Here is an 18,963-nt window from a genome sequence, read left to right as displayed (position 1 = left end):
TAAGAGGCACTACCCTTGTGCTAAATGGAACAGACTTCGAAAAACAAATCTCAAAATTTAAAACTGGACATCTACAAAAGACTTTGGGCCATCAGCAACACCGGAATTATACTCCAACACAATGTACAATCTCATGGCGCAACTTATCTACCACTCTACCATTATTACCATCAAGCCAGGGAATCAACCCTGGTTCAATGAAGACTGCAGCAGGGGGCAAGCTACTCCCTGCACAAGGCATACCTAAAACTGAAATATCAATCTGGTGAAATTACAAAACAGGGCTTTATACATGTTAAATATCAAGAGAGGAAGGTCTGGCTTTTCCTGCTTGCACTTCAGAATGGCCTGCTGCCTAGCAAACATCCTTGACCCTGGCACCATATCAACCAGGAGTCTGTTTTGCACCCATAAAAATGGGTCTTTTTCACTTACTTTTGAATCTACTACCATCTCTATAGCACTACCAATCTTCTACCTCCCCTCTTGTGCAGCAGATCCACCCGTGATGCCACGGACCTAGCTCGTGTTGCTAGACCAACAAGTCACCTCATTCAACAGTATCCAAAACAGCAATGTGCTGGACAGTGGTAGGGGGAGAAAATGGCCACAACTGGTCTCCTGCACTACTTACCATCCTACATTCTGCCCGGTGGTCACTCACCTACTTGCTGCTTGTTCCATTTATACCTGCTGTATAACCATCTCACAAAATACTCTGTACATAAGATTATTGTGGACAGTGAGCCTACTTGTACCTCCAGCTCTCAATGTTTACCATTAAAACTACAAGAAAGCAGCATAGGTAGCATTTGGGCTCCTGTGCCCAGAACTCATCAACTATAGAGAATCACAGTATTACAGCATAGAAACAGGCCCTTCGGCCTAAACTGGTCAATGCTGACCATGATGCCCACTCAGCTAGTTTCAACTGCATGCATTTGGTCCACATCCTTCAAAACCCTTCCCATCCAAGTACCTATCCATATGTTTTTTTAAATATTGCTACGGTACCTACCTCAACCACTTTCTCTGGCAACCCATTTCACACTCGTACCACTCTCTGAAGGTGCCCATCATGTCCTTCTAAAATCTTTCCCCTCACCTTAAATCTATGTCCCCTAGTTCCCAATTCCTCATCCCTGGGGAAAAATGGCTATATGTATTCATCCCATCTATGTTCCTCAATTTTATAGACCTCAATAAGGTCACCCATCATTCTCCTCCATTCCAAGGAGGAAAATCCTATACTGGCGAACCTCTCCTTATAACTCAGGCCTACTAGTCCTGGCAACATCTTTTGGAAGCGTTCTTTGCACTATTTCCAGTTTAGCTAGGTCTTTCTTATAACAGGGTGACCAAAACTGTACATAATACTCCAAGTGTGGCCTCACCAATGGCTATACAACTGTAACAACATCCCAATTCCTACACTTAATGCCTCGATGATGAAGACCAGCATGTTAAATGCCTTCCTCACCACCCTGTCTACCTGCGACGCTGCTTTCAATAAACTACGTACCTCTGTTCCACATTTCTCAGGACCTTACCATTTACGGTATGAGTCCTACCTTGGCTTGACTTTCCAAAATGCAACACCTCCCAATTATCTGTACTGAATTGCATTTGCCAATCCTCCGCCTAGTTCCCCTTCTCATCAAATTCCCTCTAATTTTTGATAGCCTTCCTCGCCATCAACGACACCTAATTTTGTATCGTTCGCAAATTTAATCATTCCTTATATATTCACAGCCAGATAGTTTATTTAAATTACAAAAGTTTCAGCACCAACCCCTGCGGCACACCACTAGTCTCCAGTCCGAGAAACCATCTTCAACCATCACCCTTTGCTTCCTACCATCGAGCCAATTTTGAATCCAATCAGCTAGTTCTCCCTGGATAGCCTACCATGCAGGACCTTATCATAGGCCTTACCCAAGTGCATATCGACAGCATCCACTGCCCTACCCCCATCTATCCTCTTAGTAGTGACTTTACCGCTCCTCTTCTTTTATTGCTTTTTTGTTGGAATGCGGTATGAAGGCTTGTGTGTCATAGTGAAGTTTAGTGATGGCTCAAGTCCATGACCTGACAAATGGTGGCGAGGTGCCTGGAGAGCCTCAAGTGGACTCTGGAAGAAACATAGGTGTGATGGCTGGTGGAGGGGTATGCAAAGGAACCCGATAGTCAGTTGTTACACTTGTAGGGGCCATTGGCAACTTCGGCATTCAGGTGGTTTCAGCCCAGCATTGAGTGGCCTGGGTTTCCTTTGGGCGACTTGTGCAATGTTTTCCTTCCCCAGACTGGCAACAAGATTGATCCTTGGGGCAGATTCTGGAGAATCTTGTGGCTTGGGATTCCAGCTGGCATGGATGACCTGTTTCCGTGGCAGCTTTCGCCCAGTATTCCAGCAGCCCAGCATGGTGGACTCTTTTTGAGCCCAGGAGCCATAAATTGAACTAAGATGTACTTTGTCGTTTCTTTTAAAATCTATGCCTAGTTATTCATATAGGCACTATGGTATGGTGACTTAAAACACTTAATTTGTGGAAAAAAATAACTATAAATACTACTCTATTCAACACAATATTATACCCTCTCAGCAATATTTCACTGAATTCAACACATGCCACCCGCACTGCTTTAAACTAGATTCACCACTTTACTCATACGTTGTTTTGTACTAGCTCCTCCCAGTACTTCAATGGGAGACTGACTCACTGCACATTAGTCCCGTCTGGTTACAATACTTTTTTTTAATTACTATCACCCTTCCACTTCCATCCAAATCCTGTGCAGGTTCACCACAGACTTGGTTTCTCAGGGAAATGCATCAAGTACCATCGGCCGCAGCAATATCCAAAAATGGAAGCTCCATTAGAGAAGGAAATTGACGCAATACAACATTAGCTGATGCTATTTTTTTTAAAAAAAAGAACATTGTGTGGTAGTCACCTTTTTGCATGTTCAGTTTATCTTTACTGTTGATCTTAGCTTTGCAAATGCACCTCAGTGAGCACATTTCCAGATCCAAAACATGGATGGAGTAGCTTCAGCTACCGACACTTCCTGCAGTCACTCTGGACATGAAGTAACACAAAAGGTGCATTCTACCTGGCTAAACTGCCATGACCGACTCAATTACTTCTTTAATGTTTACCTCCTTTTGCCTGAAAACTACCGAATATATACTAGGAATCTTAATATATGTTTTATACCTTCAACACTACTTGATCTAAAGACCAGGTTTCACTTTGAAGACTATATAATAGAAACCTTATAGCACGTTGGTCTTCTGCTCTCCTGCACCTCAAATAGCGAGTTTGCAATGCCAATTTGGATTGCTTTTCAAACAGCTGCTGCCAAGAGGTGCCGCCCACAGGTCCAGTCTCTGCTAACCAAGCAACTCCACAAGCTGCTGTGGTGAGATGCAAACCCATGCCCAGAGTATAATCTGGATTAATAGGCCAGTGATATCACCACCTTCTCCCCAAACAGAAGCACTGGGACATTTCACAGAGGTAGAAGCAGCCTAATTCAAACTGGTCACCTGAATGCTGGTCATTCAGTGTAAGACTTAGAAAAGTGGCAATTCCAAACGCATTTTTTCCAATGATAGGTATTAAATTAACTGGCCTAGTTTTCTGCGTTCTGACTCTCTCCCTTCTGAACAAGGGCGCCAGTAGCTATGTTCACCTGCTGTTACCGTGGGGCAGATTCCAGCAAGTTCTAGAACATCTCTAATACATCTGCAGCCACTTCCTGGTCATCAGGTCTTGGCAACATGCCTACCCTTCAATCCTATTATTTTGTTCAATACTTTGTTCCTAGTCAAGGATGTACAGCACGGAAACAGACCCTTTGGTCCAACTCATCCACTGACCAGGTATCCCAACCCAATTTAGTTCCACCTGCCAGCACCCGGCCCATACTCCTCCAAACCCTTCTTAGTAATATTCCCATCCAGATGCCTTTTAAATGTTGCAATTATACTCGCCTCCATCATTTCCTCTGGCAGCTCATTTCATACACGTACCACTTTCTGCATGAAAAAGTTGCCCCTTTAGGTCTCTTTTATATCTTTCCCATCTCACCTTAAACCTATGCCCTCTAGTTCTGGACTCCACCCACCCCAGGGAAAAGACTTTGTCTGTTTATCATATCCATGCCTCATTATTTTATAAACCTCTACAAGGTCACCCCTCAGCCTACAACGTTCCAGGGAAAACAGCCCTCGCCTATTCAACCTCTCCCTATAGCTCAAATCCTCCAACCCTGGCAACATTCTTGTAAATCCTTTGTGAACCCTTTGAAGTTCCACAACATCCTTCCGATAGGAAGTGATAGACACTGCTGCAGGATTATTCCTTCCATCAACACCTTGTTTATCTGTTATCACCTTTGGGATGTTTATATAGTGTCCTCCATCATGAAGATCAACACAAAAATATTGCTTTAAATCATCCCCCATTACACCGTTCTCCATTATTAATGCCTCAGCTGCCTTGTCCAAGGTCCCACATTTACTTTAGCTAAATTTTCTCTTATATACTGGAGAACTTTTTGTTTGTCTTTTTATATTTCTTGCTAACTTGCTTTTGTAATCAACTCTCTCCATTTTTTTTAAGTTATCCACTTCTAGCACCTTAAAAATGTTCCCAGTCATCTGGTCTACAACTACTTTGTTTTGCCATTTTGTAATTCCATAGACCTTGATTGGAATGTCCTTGACTGTCTTTGTTAGCTACAGGTGGTTCATCCTTATCAAATCCTTCTTTTTGACCAGAATATTTTTTCACTAAGCATTATGAAATATCTGCATAAATTTCTGCCATTCCTCAGCTACTTGCCCTTTAATCTATATTTTCAGCCTGCTTTAGACATCTTTCCTCCCACCACAGTTGCCCTTAAGGGAGGATACTGCTTTGGCATCAGTTACTTTCCCCCAAGCTGAATTTTAAATTATATCATTTTGTGATCACTACCCTCCAAAAGATCTATTAAATCTTTCCTCATCACACATTAACAGATCTACATAGGTGTTCCAGGTAGGCTTTCCAATACAGTTCTATGAAACAATCCCTGATGCATTCAGAAATTCATCCTTCACATTGCATATTGAGTTGACAAACAGGCAAAAGGTAATCAACAAATCACATTACAACTGCAGCACCTTTCTCACATAACTCCATTATTTACTGATTCATCTTTTGTCATATGGTCAGACAATTCTTCAGTAGCCTATAAAACGGGGACTCCAATCCATGACTTATTGCTATTCCTTATTTCTACCCTAATTTAATTTAGCATCACACTCTATTGCACCTACGTCACTACTCCTCACTGCACTGATACCTTCCATTATTAACCCTACCCCACCTTGTACGTTTTGCCTGCTCTTCTGAAAAGTATCATTTATTAAGTCCACACTCCTAGACACACTGGAGCTACGTATCTGTAACACGTACCAAGTCATGCTCATTTATTCTACGTGTGCCTTCAACTCCACTATCTTGTTAGTAATGCTGCATACATTCTGATAAAGAGCCATAAGTTCATGATAGCTCCCCTTTGCAGAATTCTTCTTCCTCATTGGGAAGAGTCAACCAAGGTTAACCTGGACAATCAAGGATAGTAGCAAATTGCTTTTTTTTCCAATGTGGCAATGACTAGTAGTAAGCTAGAGACCTGGTAAACTTTGTTTTCTCAAAGATCAAAGAAAATAAACTTTGAGAGTAAACTACGTATTAGAGTACAGCAAGTGGTCCCTGCATAGGCCCACCCCGACCCACGCTGCCTGCTTCTGTTCTTATGGGTTCTTTTAAAAACCTGTTTACCATTACCACTTACTCTGGTTTTAACTTGAGTTGAACTCTTCTGCATATACTTTATATCCCTTCCTGTCATCGTGATCATCATTCACTCTTCACAATCCTGCAGCCTTGAACTAATATTTCATTTTTATTCTATAAATTGACCTTCACTTGTACACCCCACACTGCCCCATGACTAAATCAGTATACAGCCCCATCTACAACACTAGTCACATAGAACATAAAACAGTACAGCACAGAACAGGCCCTGCAGCCCACGATGTTGTGTCAATCACTGATCCTCATGTATGCACCCTCAAATTTCTGTGACCATATGCATGTCCAGGAGTCTCTTAAATGTCCCCAAGGACCCTGCCTCCACAACTGCTGCTGGCAACGCATTCCAGGCTCTCAACTCTGTGTAAAGAACCCGCCTCTGACATCCCCTCTATACTTTCCTCCAGCCAGCTTAAAACTATGACCCCTCGTGTTAGTCATTTCTGCCCTGGGAAATAGTCTCTGGCTATCCACTCTATCAACGCCTCTCATTATCTTGTATACATCAATTAGGTCCTCTCTCCTCCTCCTTTTCTCCAATGAAAAACGTCCGAGCTCAGTCAACCTCTCTTCACAAGATAAGCCCTCCAGTCCAGGCAGCATCCTGGTAAACCTCCTCTGAACCCTCTCCAAAGCACCCACATCTTCCCTATAATAGGGCGACCTGAACTGGAAGCAGTATTCCAACTGCGGTCTAACCAAAGTTTTATAGAGCTGCAACAAGATCTCATGACTCGGAAACTCAATCCCCCTGTTAATGAAAGCCAAAACACCATATGCTTTCTTAACAACCCTGTCCACTTGGGTGGCCATTTTAAGGGATCTATGTACCTACACACCAAGATCCCTCTGTTCCTCCACACTGCCAAGAATCCTATCCTTAATCCTGTACTCAGCTTTCAAATTCGACCTTCCAAAATGCATCACCTCGCATTTATCCAGTTTGAACTCCATCTGCCACCTCTCAGTCCATCTCTGTATCCTGTCAATGTCCCGCTGCAGCCTACAACAGCCCTCTGTACTGTCAACAACACCTCCAACCTTTGTGTCATCTGCAAACTTGCTGACCTATCCTTCAATCCCCTCATCCAAGTCATTAATAAAAATTACAAACAATAGATGCCCAAGGACAGAGCCCTGTGGAATACCACTCACCACAGACTTCCAGGCAGAATATTTTCCTTCTACTACCACTCGCTGTCTTCTGTTGGCCAGCCAATTCTGTATCCAGACAGCCAAGTTCCCCTGTATCCCATTCCCCCTGACCGAGCCTACCATGGGAACCTTATCAACTGCCTTGCTAAAGTCCATATACACCACATCCACAGGTCAACCCTCATCAACTTTTCTAGTCACATCCTCAAAGAACTTGATAAGGTTTGTGAGGAATGACATGCCCCTCACAAAACCGTGCTGACTGCATTTAATCAAGCCATGCTCTTCCAGATGGTCATAAATCCTATCCCTCAGAATCCTTTCTAACACCTTGCAGACGACAGACGTAAGACTTACTGGTCTGTAATTGCCAGGGATTTCCCTATTTCCTTTCTTGAAGAGAGGAATTACATTTGCCTCTCTCCAAGTCCTCAGGTACGACTCCAGTGAAGAGCAAGGATGCAAAGATCTTCGCAAGTGACGAAGCAATTACATTTCTCGTTTCCCAAAGCAGGTCTGGTCCGGGCCTGGCAACTTGTCAATCTTAATGTTTGACAAAATTTGCAGCACATCAGCTTCCTCTATCTCTCTCCATTTCAGCATGCACACCTGCTCTTCGAAGGTTTCATTCACTACGTGATTCACCAGGACATTGGTCCCAATTGGTTCAAATGAAGTCTGGCTCGAGTGAATGACCGCCTCTTTCCACTGTACTGATACCTGTGCCTCCTGAGTTATAAACCCATTTCTCCCAGCCGAATCTCTGAGCCATACTTTCCTCCCTAATGTTATTTACCTTAAGCACATGGCTCAGGGAGGAATCCAGGGGTACACCACCTATATGGTTCTGCTTTATCATTTTGCCCCGAATTTTTTGTAAGCATTCCAGATAATCTCCTTTTAAGGCCTAGATAGGAAATACAAAACATTTTACAGACTATCCTTACAACTTAAGCCTCATGAATCCCAGTTTTTACCTGATGATTCTGCACTGTGTCTCCTCTATGCAAGAGAATAGCCACCAAGGCACAGGGCTTATAACTGAACACAGTACACCATCATGAGAAAAGAACAAGGTTCAGTAAAAGTGTAGTATTTCTTCACCTCGAAATACAAAAGGGCAGCAGTCCCTGAAACAGAATATACGTTAGACAGCTTGAACCTCTTAAGTACACCACACTCACCAAAAAGTAAAACAAAGAACTCCAGATGCTGAAGATCTGAAATAGAAACAGAAATTGCTGGAGAAACTCAGCAGGTCTGGCAGTGTCTGTGGGGAGAAAGGAGAGTTAACACTGAGTCCGGTAACTCTTCATCAGAATGGATGACGAGTGTGATGTCTGACACTCACCAAAAGACTGGCTCCAGACTGAAAAAGATTATATGGATACAGGATACGCTCATAGTGAGATCGAAGAAGTGAGCCCAGTGCTTTTCCAGGTGGATATGCCATCTTGTGCGCTATTTTAGACCATCGCCGTTCCTTACAAACGATTTCAAATCCACCTTCTTCTGCAACAAGCTGAAAAGAAACCAGAGGTCCACAAAGCATAAAACAGCCAAAATAAAAATCACTGCACAGTTAATGTTATAATGACCAAAGTATATCTGGGCATGAGAGGTACAAAAACTTTAAATAGGTCACTCAAAACTCGAAAGTTTTCTGTCTCTCCATCTCCACCTGCTCATCTCTCACTATAGTATCTGCATCACTTAAACATATTGAATAAAAAAGTAAGTCTTGTTTCTACATTCTTTTAACTTTCAAATTTCTCTTTCCATGCATTTTCTATTAATATTTTAGATGCAAGGGATGAAAGAAAAGCCAGAACGCTTCAGTAGAAACAAAAGCTGAAAATACCAGAGCTCAGAGGGAAAAAAAAATTCATGTTTTTGGTCTAAGACTTTTGAGTAAGCAGCTTTGTGCTGAATGTACTCGCTCAAAGTTTGTTCCTTAAAATTCATCTCATTAAATTTTATTTACAAATTGTCTACCTAATCCTGCAACACAATCCTCAGTTTTTAAGCAATTTTGTTAAACCTCTTTTCCTTTTGTGTTAATACACATTTTGAAATTGTACTCCATTTGCTCAAGTACAAAACATCTACTGAAATCAAATGTCTAAACGTATAGTAGTTGGAGCAACAAAACTACAAACAATGGTAGGAGTTGCTTACCACAGATGACTGATGGGCTAAAATCTATGGCACTGTATAAATCTGAAAGTTAGAAATTAAAGTAACAACAATAATGCAGTAATCATATGTTACTTCAATCTACTTATGTATGCTTAGATCTAATGAGAACTAACATGGAGGACAAATTCCTAGAATGCACATAAGATGGTTTTCTGAGGGGAGTATGTTGAGGAACCAACAGAACCAGCTATTTTAGAACTAGTATTATGCAATAAAAATGAAAAATTAATAATCTTGCAAAGAACAAACCTTTGGAGAATAGTAACCATAACATCCTACTTAGGCACCAACATTTGTAACCAGTGGTTCAGAATCTACATTAATGATTTGAATATGTGCACCAAATGTACTATTTCCCAGTTTGCAAGTGACAATATTTGTTATAAAAAATGGTGCATTGCGAGTATGCTTGATGCAATGGTGCAAAGAGAATTTGGACAGGCTGAGGAAGAAAGAACATGACAGACGAGTATAACATGGATTAGAGCAAGACAGACCTGATGGGGTTTGTTGAGCAGCAAAATGAAATCATTATGATAGGAGATGGAGACAAGTGCACATTCTTAAGACATGTACTTCACCTCAATGCCAGAGATATAATAAATCTTACCTTATTGAGTAAAAACAAGTCCAAGATCTTCCTTTCTACATGTGGAATTTTTAATGTTGAGCCCTGCAATTCCCAGAATTTTGCTATCTGGTCGAGAAAATTGAGCTTTACTCTGGTCTGAGCCTGCAAACAGATCAGCGAGTTATTCTATTCTATAGAGATTGCACTTTAGTTTGTGCCTATTGGACAATGCATTAACTTTCACTTATACAATACACGTCTCAAATGAAAAACTCACATCCACTTAGTTACGTATGTAAAAAGATGTCTGTCATATTGTATATAAGATACATGAAACAAAGAGAAAACACAGAAAATGAAACTTTACATTTCATCCATTTGCAGGATAGCATAAAATGCTTCAAAGCCAGTTGAACAATTCCATTGCAATATAGAACACAGATTACTTACACACAGGACAATCAAAGTTACACCAAGAGTGTCAGTGACTAGGAAACATGTTAACCAAAATATTGAGCTAGGGACCAGGACTCAGGTAAGGGAGGGGCAGGGACCAGGAAACTTTTTAAAAACATTTTTCAAAATCTCAACACAAAATCTCAAAGAACCAATCACACAAGGCAATCAGTACTAATGGGTCTAAAACCCTAATTCACAAACAGACCAAAATGACAACATACCTCTAGTTCGTTCAGTCTCTGAATTCGTGGAGTGAAGTGCAGTTTGTCAACATCACAAGCAAAGGGCGGCTGCCAATTCTACAACAAAAGAGGAGGTTCTGATCTTCGATCTCAACTTCACCCTCTCCCTCCCACCTCTGCCTATTTACCTTTTCCAGCACCCCCTCCCCTGTACTTTCATCCACTGCTCCCTTTAACCCACCCACTTTTCCCCAACCCTCCCTCCCTCTTTCACCCCTCCACCGCTCACTTCAAAACCCCACCAACCACCTCTCCCTCTGCTACCCACCCATACCTCTTTTAATCCCCAACCCCTAATTCCCTCCCCCCACCTTCAAACCCACTGTTCTCCCACCCCTCTCATTCCCTCCCCTGCTATTCCAACCCTGCCTCTTTCACAACCCCCAATACCACTCTTCCTCACACACCACTCCCTCGTCCTTTCCCTGTGCCATCTCCCCCCCATCCCACCCCTTTCTGTCCCCATTACTCATCTCACACCTACCTACACCATCTTCCACCTTCCCTCCCCCTCCCTGCTCTCACACAAAGGAAGTCCCGGCTGGTTCCGCCATATTGAAAACTTTGCTGCCACCTCGGAAGTTTGTGCAGGCTCCGATGGCCAGGTCTCCGCCAACTTCCCTCCCGGCGCCCATCCCGGCGAGAAAGGCCGTTCCCCCCCGCCACCCCACCCCCCCGAGGAGCCTCACCTGTGGTGGACGGACTTTACAGATACCGGTTTTCTCGGCGATGGGCCGGATCTTGCTGATAAATCTAAAGGGGTCGGCGAACTCTTCCGGAGTGGGTTCGAAGACTGGGCACTCGGGCGGGGGGATGAACTCCACCGCCGGGTTCATGGCGCTGCCCAACGGGGGACTCAGTGCGATGGCGTCCCGGCCTCGGGCGACGGTTACTGGCGGTTCCGTGTCGCGGCGCCCCGGCCTCGCGCGATCCGCAAAGTCGCAGCGCTCCGGCCTCGAGCGGATGTCGGTGTCACGGCACCCCCGGCCTCACGCGGTCTGTGGTGTCGCGGCGCTCCGGCCTCGAGCCGATCCTCAGCCTCTTCTTTTTTTCCGTTGCTCCTTCTCGCTCTGAAACGGCGCAGCACCACCTCCCACTCCACCAGCTCCTTCCGCGTAGCAACCAGTCCGCGCGAATACACCGCCGGTGCGCCACAACGCACAACGTACAACCGCCCCGAAACGAGCTCTATCCGCTCGGCATCGACGCCGCAACACACTTAAGGTCTGAAATTGAACCGAGGAAACGTGGTGACCGTGTGTTTATATCAAGCGCATTAATACAGCACTTGAATAGGTGAGGCTCAGGCTAGCTCCGGCACTCTTTGTTTAAAAGCCATTCTCCTCGGCGGTGATTGGCTGCTGATGGCCAGCGGGCCCTGAACTGGAGTCTGAAGGAAACTAGAAACAGGGTCTAAACCTGGGGTCCGAGGTTCTGTGGCGCAGGCTACCTGGTTCCACACCCCCAGATCTCTCCCAGTCCTCCCTCACCCAACCCCCTTCCCCCATACTTCTCGACATCCCACACCTCCCCTCCCCCATTTCCATGCCCCCAACTCTTCCTTCCCCAACCTCTAACAATCTTATACCCCTTTACCCCACACACCACCTTTCTGCCCCATAACAGCTCTTCCTTCCCCATACCTCTCCACATCCTACATTCCAACCCCCTCCCCATACATGCCCTTCCCTGACTTTGCATTCCCCATCCCTAACCTCAGGATGTTCCAAAGGACTGTCCACACATTGAAATAATCTCGAGTTCTTGGGCAAGAACTCTTAAAAACTAAAGGAAAAGTAATATTAAGATGGACAGCAAGAGCTTCTTTAAAAGGATAATAAAGAATATATACAAGGGAACTGAGAATTAAAAGTGAATATATGAGGCTGTGGAAATAATGATTGGGAATCATGTAAGCCTTCACAGTAGAGGATACTAATAGAGTCCCAAACTTACTAAACATTCAATTTGAAAATGACAGTTAACTGTATTCATTTCATATCACTAGAGGAAACTAGTGTTACAGAAACTAATGGGACTAAAGGTTCATAGCTCTTTCTACCTTCTCCAATTTTTGTTTTAGGATACATCCGATCAGGCCCAAGGCACCTGAGCTACTAGGGGAAGTAGCAACTGAGATAGTAGGTGCAGGGGTAGTAATCTTACAGGAATCCTTAGATTGTGGAAAAGTCTTAGAGGATTCAAAAACTGCCAGTTAACCTTTCTGTAAAAATACAAAAGATAGGTCTGTTGTTGGAGAAATGTTAGAGTATTATAAGGGTGTAATAGCACAACATTCAGAATGATCATGCAGAGTCAGCATGGCTTCATGAAGGGGAAAACATTCCGAACAAATTTACTAGCATTCTTTGAGGAGGTAACAAACAGGATAGATAAAGGGAAAACAGTTGTTGTAATTTATTTGGAATTTCAGAAGGCATTTGATGAGGTGCCATGCATTAGATTACTTAATAACACAATACTTCTTGCTTTTAGAAGTAGTGTATTAGCATGGATAGAGGGTAGGCTAACAACCGATAAGAGAGAGGCAGGATAAGGGTACATTTTCAGGTTGGCAACCTGTATCAAATAGTGTGCGCCAGGGACCAATGTTGATATCTATTCATGATTTGATTGAGGAAAATGAATGTACTATCACCAACTTTGTGGATGACTCAGAACTAGGTGAGAAGGCAAGTAGTAAAGATGGCACAATGAGGCTGCAGAGAAATACAGACAACTTAAGTGAGTGGGCAAAAACTTGGTAAATGGAATATAATGTGAGGTTATGCACTTTCGCTGAAAGAATGGAGAAGTTAATATTATTTAAATAAAGACCACAGAAAGCTAGGTTCTTACTGGTATGGAGCAGTTTGGGCATGTACTCATTAGAGTTTAGAAGAATGAGTGGCGATCTTATTGAAACATATAAAATTCTTAGGGAACTTGATATGGTAGATGTGGAAAAGTTCTTTCACCTTGTGGAAGAGAGTAGGACAGTATAATCTCAAAATAAGGGTCACACATTTAAGATAGAGATGAGGAGAAATTTATTTCTTGGAAGGTAGTGAATCTGCAGAATTTGTTTTTAACCACAGGGAGCTGTTGAGGTTGAGTCATGAAAAGTCTGTTTATCTCAGCCTTGAATATTGTTAATCAGTAAGAGAATCAAGGGTTATGGAGCAAAGGCAGGAAAATGGGGATGAAGATTATCAGGGCAGCCATGATCTCATTGAATGATGAGCAAACTCAATAGAATGAATGTCAGTCAAAAAGTATGGTGCTGAAAAAACACAGCTGGCCAGGCAGTGTCCAAGGAGCAGGGAAGTCGACTTCACGAATGTGTGGAGTTGTGGGGGGATGGGGTGAAGACAAGAGGGCTGAGAGATAAATGGGGGTGGGGCTCGGGGGAAAGCAGCTGGCAATGCGACAGGTAGATGAAGGTGGGGAGTGATGGTGATAGGTCAGAGCAGAGGATGGAGCGGATAGGTGGGAAGGAAGATGGACAGAGAGGACTTTGCCTATTTTACCATGCACTTCCAAGGATTTAGAAATTTCATCCTTCACAATGGACTTCAAAATCTAACCAACAATCTTACCTTTTACTCCTTTACAATGCTTCCCTCTTCATATTGTCTGAATTCTCTCATTTGAGAGTTAAGCTTTTTAATTTCTTTTCTCTTTCATTTTATTTCTTCTGTCTTTCTAATCTTCCTTTGTTTTACTTTCTCCTCACTTTCCAATTTTTCTCCTTTTCTGTTTCATGTAATTAGTTTGTCATTTCTAACTTAGTCTTAGCTAATTCTAAATGTTTACACATCAATATAATGTTTCCCCCCTTATAGTTCTAAATGTTGACTAATTTTAAGCACCATCCTTACAAGATTCTGTTTTTATTTCTACTTTCAATTTATCTGCTGATTCTCTCAGTCTAGCCTTCGTGAAAGATGTCAAGTAATCTACTGTTATAGTTCCACACCCAATAAAGTCTTAACAATAGGCAAAGCCACTTTGAAAGTCCAATCTGTGTAACATACTCGACAACAACATTCCTGGTTTTCTATTCACTACCTTCACATACTTGTTTCTTTATCACACAGAGTAAGAAGTTTGTCAGGTAATTGTTGGAAAGCGGCATCATGCTTATCATATCAAAACTGAGGGTTAACATAAAATAACATAATTAATAGTTAATTAAAGATCCACTAAAGACTTAAGCAACATACTGACCAATACCAGAGAATATCATCTCAGCATGGAAACGGACCTTCTGGTCCAACTCGTCCATGCCGACCAAATATCCTAACTAATCTAGTTCCAGTTGCCAGCGCTTGACCCATATCCCTCGAAACCCTTTCTATTCATATACCCCTCCAGATGCCTTTTAATGTCGTCATTGGACCACTCCCTCTAGCAGCTCATTCCATACATGCACCTCCCTCTGTGTGGAAAAAGTTGCCCCTTAGATCCCTTTTAAATCTATGCCCTCTCACCCTAAACTAATGCCTCTAATTCTGAACTCCTCTGACCCAGAGAAAAGACTTTGTCTATTTATCCTAACCATGTCCTTCATCTATAAGGTCACCCCTCAGCCTATGACGCTCCAGGGAAAAAAGCCCCAGCCAATTCAGCCTCTCCCTAGAGCTCAAACCCTCCAACCCTGGCAACATCCTTGTAAATCTTTTCTGAACCCTTTCAAGTTTCACAATATCCTTTCTATTGGAGGGAGACTAGAATGACAGACAATATTTCAAAAGTAGCCTAACCATTGTGCCTGGCCTGCTGTGTTCTTCCAGCCTCCTGCCTGTCTACTAACCAATGTCCTAGACAGCCACAACATGACATTTCAGCGCCTATATATAATGCTCTGACCAATAAAGGAAAGCATACCAAATGCTTTCTTCACTATCTTACCTACCTGCAACTCCACTTTCTTCTGCTCCTATTACATCCAAACCCATAGAAGCTTACAACATCATCTGCATGAACAGGTTATCATATGAATTTAAAGCAAATGGACAATAAATTGCCTCAAGTGAATGAAGCAAAGAGTTAGTGTATTTTATATAGTGCATTTTCACCTCCTCAGGAAATCCCCAATGTGCTTTGTGGCTATTTGATAACTGTAGTCACTGTTTTAATGTAGACAACATAACATTAAGTAGCACAAAGCAAGTTCTCAGAGACAATGTCAAGTTGGAATAGTTGTTGTTGTGCTGTTGGTTCAGGGAAGAATGTTAACTAGGACATCAGAAGAATTCTCCCATTGTTTTTCAAATATTACCTTTGGACATTTCACGTCATCTGAATAACGCCCTTGCTTACAGTCCTTTTTTGTACTTGGGGCTTGTGAGCATCACTGACAAGACTAGTATTTATTACCAATTCCCAATTGCCTTGGAAAAAGATTTGATGAGCTGAAGTTTTGAACTGCTCCAGTCCATGTTATGTAGGTTCTCCCACAGTGCTTTTAGGAAGCTCCAGGACAGTGAAAAACTGATGATATATTTTCAAGATGAGATGGTGAGTGGCTTGGAGACAAGCTTGCAGGTGGTGTTGTTCCATCCATCTGTTACCTATTCTTCTCAGCATTAGAGGTTGTAGGTTTGGAAGATGTTGCCAAAGAAGCTTGAGGAATTGCTGCAGTGCATCTTGTTACTGTGCATTGGAGATAGAGGGAGTGAATGTTGAAGATTGCGGATGGAATGTCAATCAAGTGACTGTGCTAGATACTATTGAATTTTTTAAGTGTTAAAGCTGCACTCATCCAGGCAATGAGGGTTATTTCATCATACTGCTGATTTGTGCTTTGTAGTTGGTGGACAGATTTTGGGGAGTCAGGAGGTGAGTACTCCCCACAGAATTCCACAGTATTTATCTGTCTGGTCCATTTCTGTTTCGAGGTAATGGTAACTCCCAGCATGTTAATAGTGTGTGATTCAATGGTAGTAATGTCAATGGTTGGAATGTCATTGAATGTCAAGGGATAATAGTTATATTCTCTCATTGGATACAGTCATTGTTTGGCACTACCCCAGGCAAATTCAAAGCATTGCATCGCTTTCCTTACTTGTAATGGACAGGCTTTTAGAAATCAGGAGGTGATTATCCACCTGAGAGTTTCAAATCTGTGATCTCCTTTTGTAGTTGCAGTATTGTTATAACTGGTACAAACAAAGTTTTTTTAACTCATTCATGGGATGTAGGCATCACTGGCCAGGCAAGTATTTATTGGCCATTCCTAATTGCCCAGAGGGCAGTTAAGAGCCAGGGACTGGAGCCAGACTGGGTGAGGACAATGGTTTCCTTCCCTAATGGACATTTGTAAATAAGATGAGTTTTTCTAACAATCAATGACAGTTTCATAGCCACTGTTAGACTCTACATTAAATACATGAGTGAACAATAGTAAGCCTTTACCATGTGATGAGACAATTTCCTGCAAATCTTCTGTTGCTTCACACTAGGGCTGTGTCTCAGAGAAGGAGAGAGCTGGAGAGCCATTAAAGTCTGTAACATTGGGGGCAGATCTACAATCAATCAAAGTCATCACTCAGACAGAAGCACATTCAATATCCTTTGATGGAGAGAAGCAAGTTCTAAAATGATTGCCTTAGCCAAACTGTTATCAAGCAAAAACGTGATTTCTTAGGTTCACTATCACTGGACATCACTTCGTCTCTCAGGTATCACAAGAGAAACATTGATCACAACAATGTAAAATGTTTGAGATTATTCACACAATCACACATTAGTTCCAAATCAATGTTGTTTGGAAGAGAACCAGCTTGCCTAACATTGAAAAAAAATTGTGCTTGCATCTTTAGGAGCTAACCATGTAGAAGCTAAATAAATATAATATGACTGGAATATGGAAGGAAACAATGTAGCTCATCAAATTCACACTGGTTCACTGTAAGAGCAATTCAGCTTTCTCATTCTCCTGCCCTTTTTCTTCAGCCCTACAATCTTGTCCCTTCTCTAATTATTCTTTGAAAGGTGGATTGAATTTATAATCAAATACAATATTTTTTCTTCTCCTGTGCTATTTTTGGTTCTTTTACCAATGTCCCTAAACCTGCGTTCAATGGCTTGGACATTTTTACCAATGATAGCAGTTTCTTTCCATGAACCCCTACTGAATTTAAACAACTCTGTTAAATCTCTTTTCAAGGGATATGGTTTCACCCTCTTCAATCTATCCACGTAGCTGAATCCCTCATCTATAAAACTGTTCTGTAAAACCTTCGTATTTGTACTAGTGTATAGTGTCCAGAATTGAAACATTGGACACCATACTCCTTTTGTGCTTGCAACAGTTTTATGAAGATTTGTAATAACATTTGTATGCTTTTGAACTCCATGCTTCTATTTATAAACCCCAGAATCCTGTAATTTGTTTAACTGCTTTCTCAACCTGTCTTACCACCTTCAACATGTTATGCAAATATGCAATCAGGCTTCTCTATTTTTGTAGGAGAAAGTGAGAACTGCAGATGCTGGAGAATTCCTGAAAAAGGGCTCATGTCTGAAACGTCAATTCTCCTGCTCCTTGGATGCTGCCTGACCTGCTGCACTTTTCCAGCAACACATTTTTAGCTCTTTCTGTTTTTGTGCCCTCTTTCGAATCATATCAGTAATGTCTCCTCTTTCTTTCTGATAAAATGAATCACTTTACTTATCTTTGCATGACATTTCATCTCCTATGTGGGCGCATAAGCCACCAGCCTGTTTATATCCTTTTGATATCTGTTAACATTCTCTTGTGTTGAAATTCTGACCCTTCAAATTCGTTCATGTAAATCATGAAACTAGTTCTAGTACTGACTCCAAGGGAACCTGACAGCATACATTCCTGCACTTCAGAAAATAATATCTGGTCACACTATGAACATACAAATTAGGAACAAGAGTAGGTCATTTGGTACCCGAAGCCTGCGCTGCCATTCAGTTAGATCATGGCCAATCTGTATTCCAAAATTTCGCATTCCCACTTATCCCCAATAACCTTTGGTTCCCTTACTTAACAAGAATCGATTTACCTCTGTATTAAAATTATTCAATGATCCACATCTCCACTGCTTTCTGAGGCAAACTCTCTAAAAGGTCGAAATATCCTAAAAGGGCATCTCCAGTTTTAGAGAGTCTGGACTCATCTAAAGGAGGAAATATCCTTTCTATGTCCAATTTGCCACGACCATCCAAGATATAATGGGCGGCATGGTGGCTCAGTGGTGAGCGCTGCAGCCTCACAGCATCAGGGACCTGGGTTCGATTCTCATCTCAGGCGACTGTTTGTGGGGAGTTTGCACATTCTCCCCGTGTCTGCATGGGTTTCCTCCAGGTGTACCGGTTTCCTCCCACATTCCAAAGATGTGCAGCTTAGGTGAATTGGCCATGCTAATTTGCCCATAGTGTTAGATGCATTGTCAGGGATAAATATAGGGTAGGGGAATGGTTCTTGGTG

General features: G+C 42.3%; 1 protein-coding gene across 2 annotated transcripts in view; it reads right to left on the bottom strand.

The window, feature by feature from the left end:
- LOC132828478 (lysine-specific demethylase 5B-like) overlaps positions 1–11,641 on the bottom strand; it is a 215,027-nt gene extending 203,386 nt beyond the window's left edge. Inside the window, exons 1-4 of one of the 2 annotated variants that reach the window (XM_060845644.1) lie at positions 11,186–11,641; positions 10,476–10,553; positions 9,835–9,957; positions 8,377–8,547 (exon numbers count right to left, since the gene is read on the bottom strand). In XM_060845644.1, the coding sequence (XP_060701627.1) occupies positions 8,377–8,547; positions 9,835–9,957; positions 10,476–10,553; positions 11,186–11,332 (519 nt within the window). In that variant the 5' untranslated portion in view covers positions 11,333–11,641. The remainder of the gene's footprint in view (positions 1–8,376; positions 8,548–9,834; positions 9,958–10,475; positions 10,554–11,185) is intronic. The other variant, XM_060845645.1, reaches the window with a different exon arrangement.
- Positions 11,642–18,963: the final 7,322 nt, after the last annotated feature.

The sequence above is a fragment of the Hemiscyllium ocellatum genome, chromosome 26 (assembly GCF_020745735.1).
Source record: "Hemiscyllium ocellatum isolate sHemOce1 chromosome 26, sHemOce1.pat.X.cur, whole genome shotgun sequence".
Lineage (NCBI taxonomy): Eukaryota > Metazoa > Chordata > Chondrichthyes > Orectolobiformes > Hemiscylliidae > Hemiscyllium > Hemiscyllium ocellatum.
This window is presented reverse-complemented; position numbering and strand designations above follow the sequence as displayed.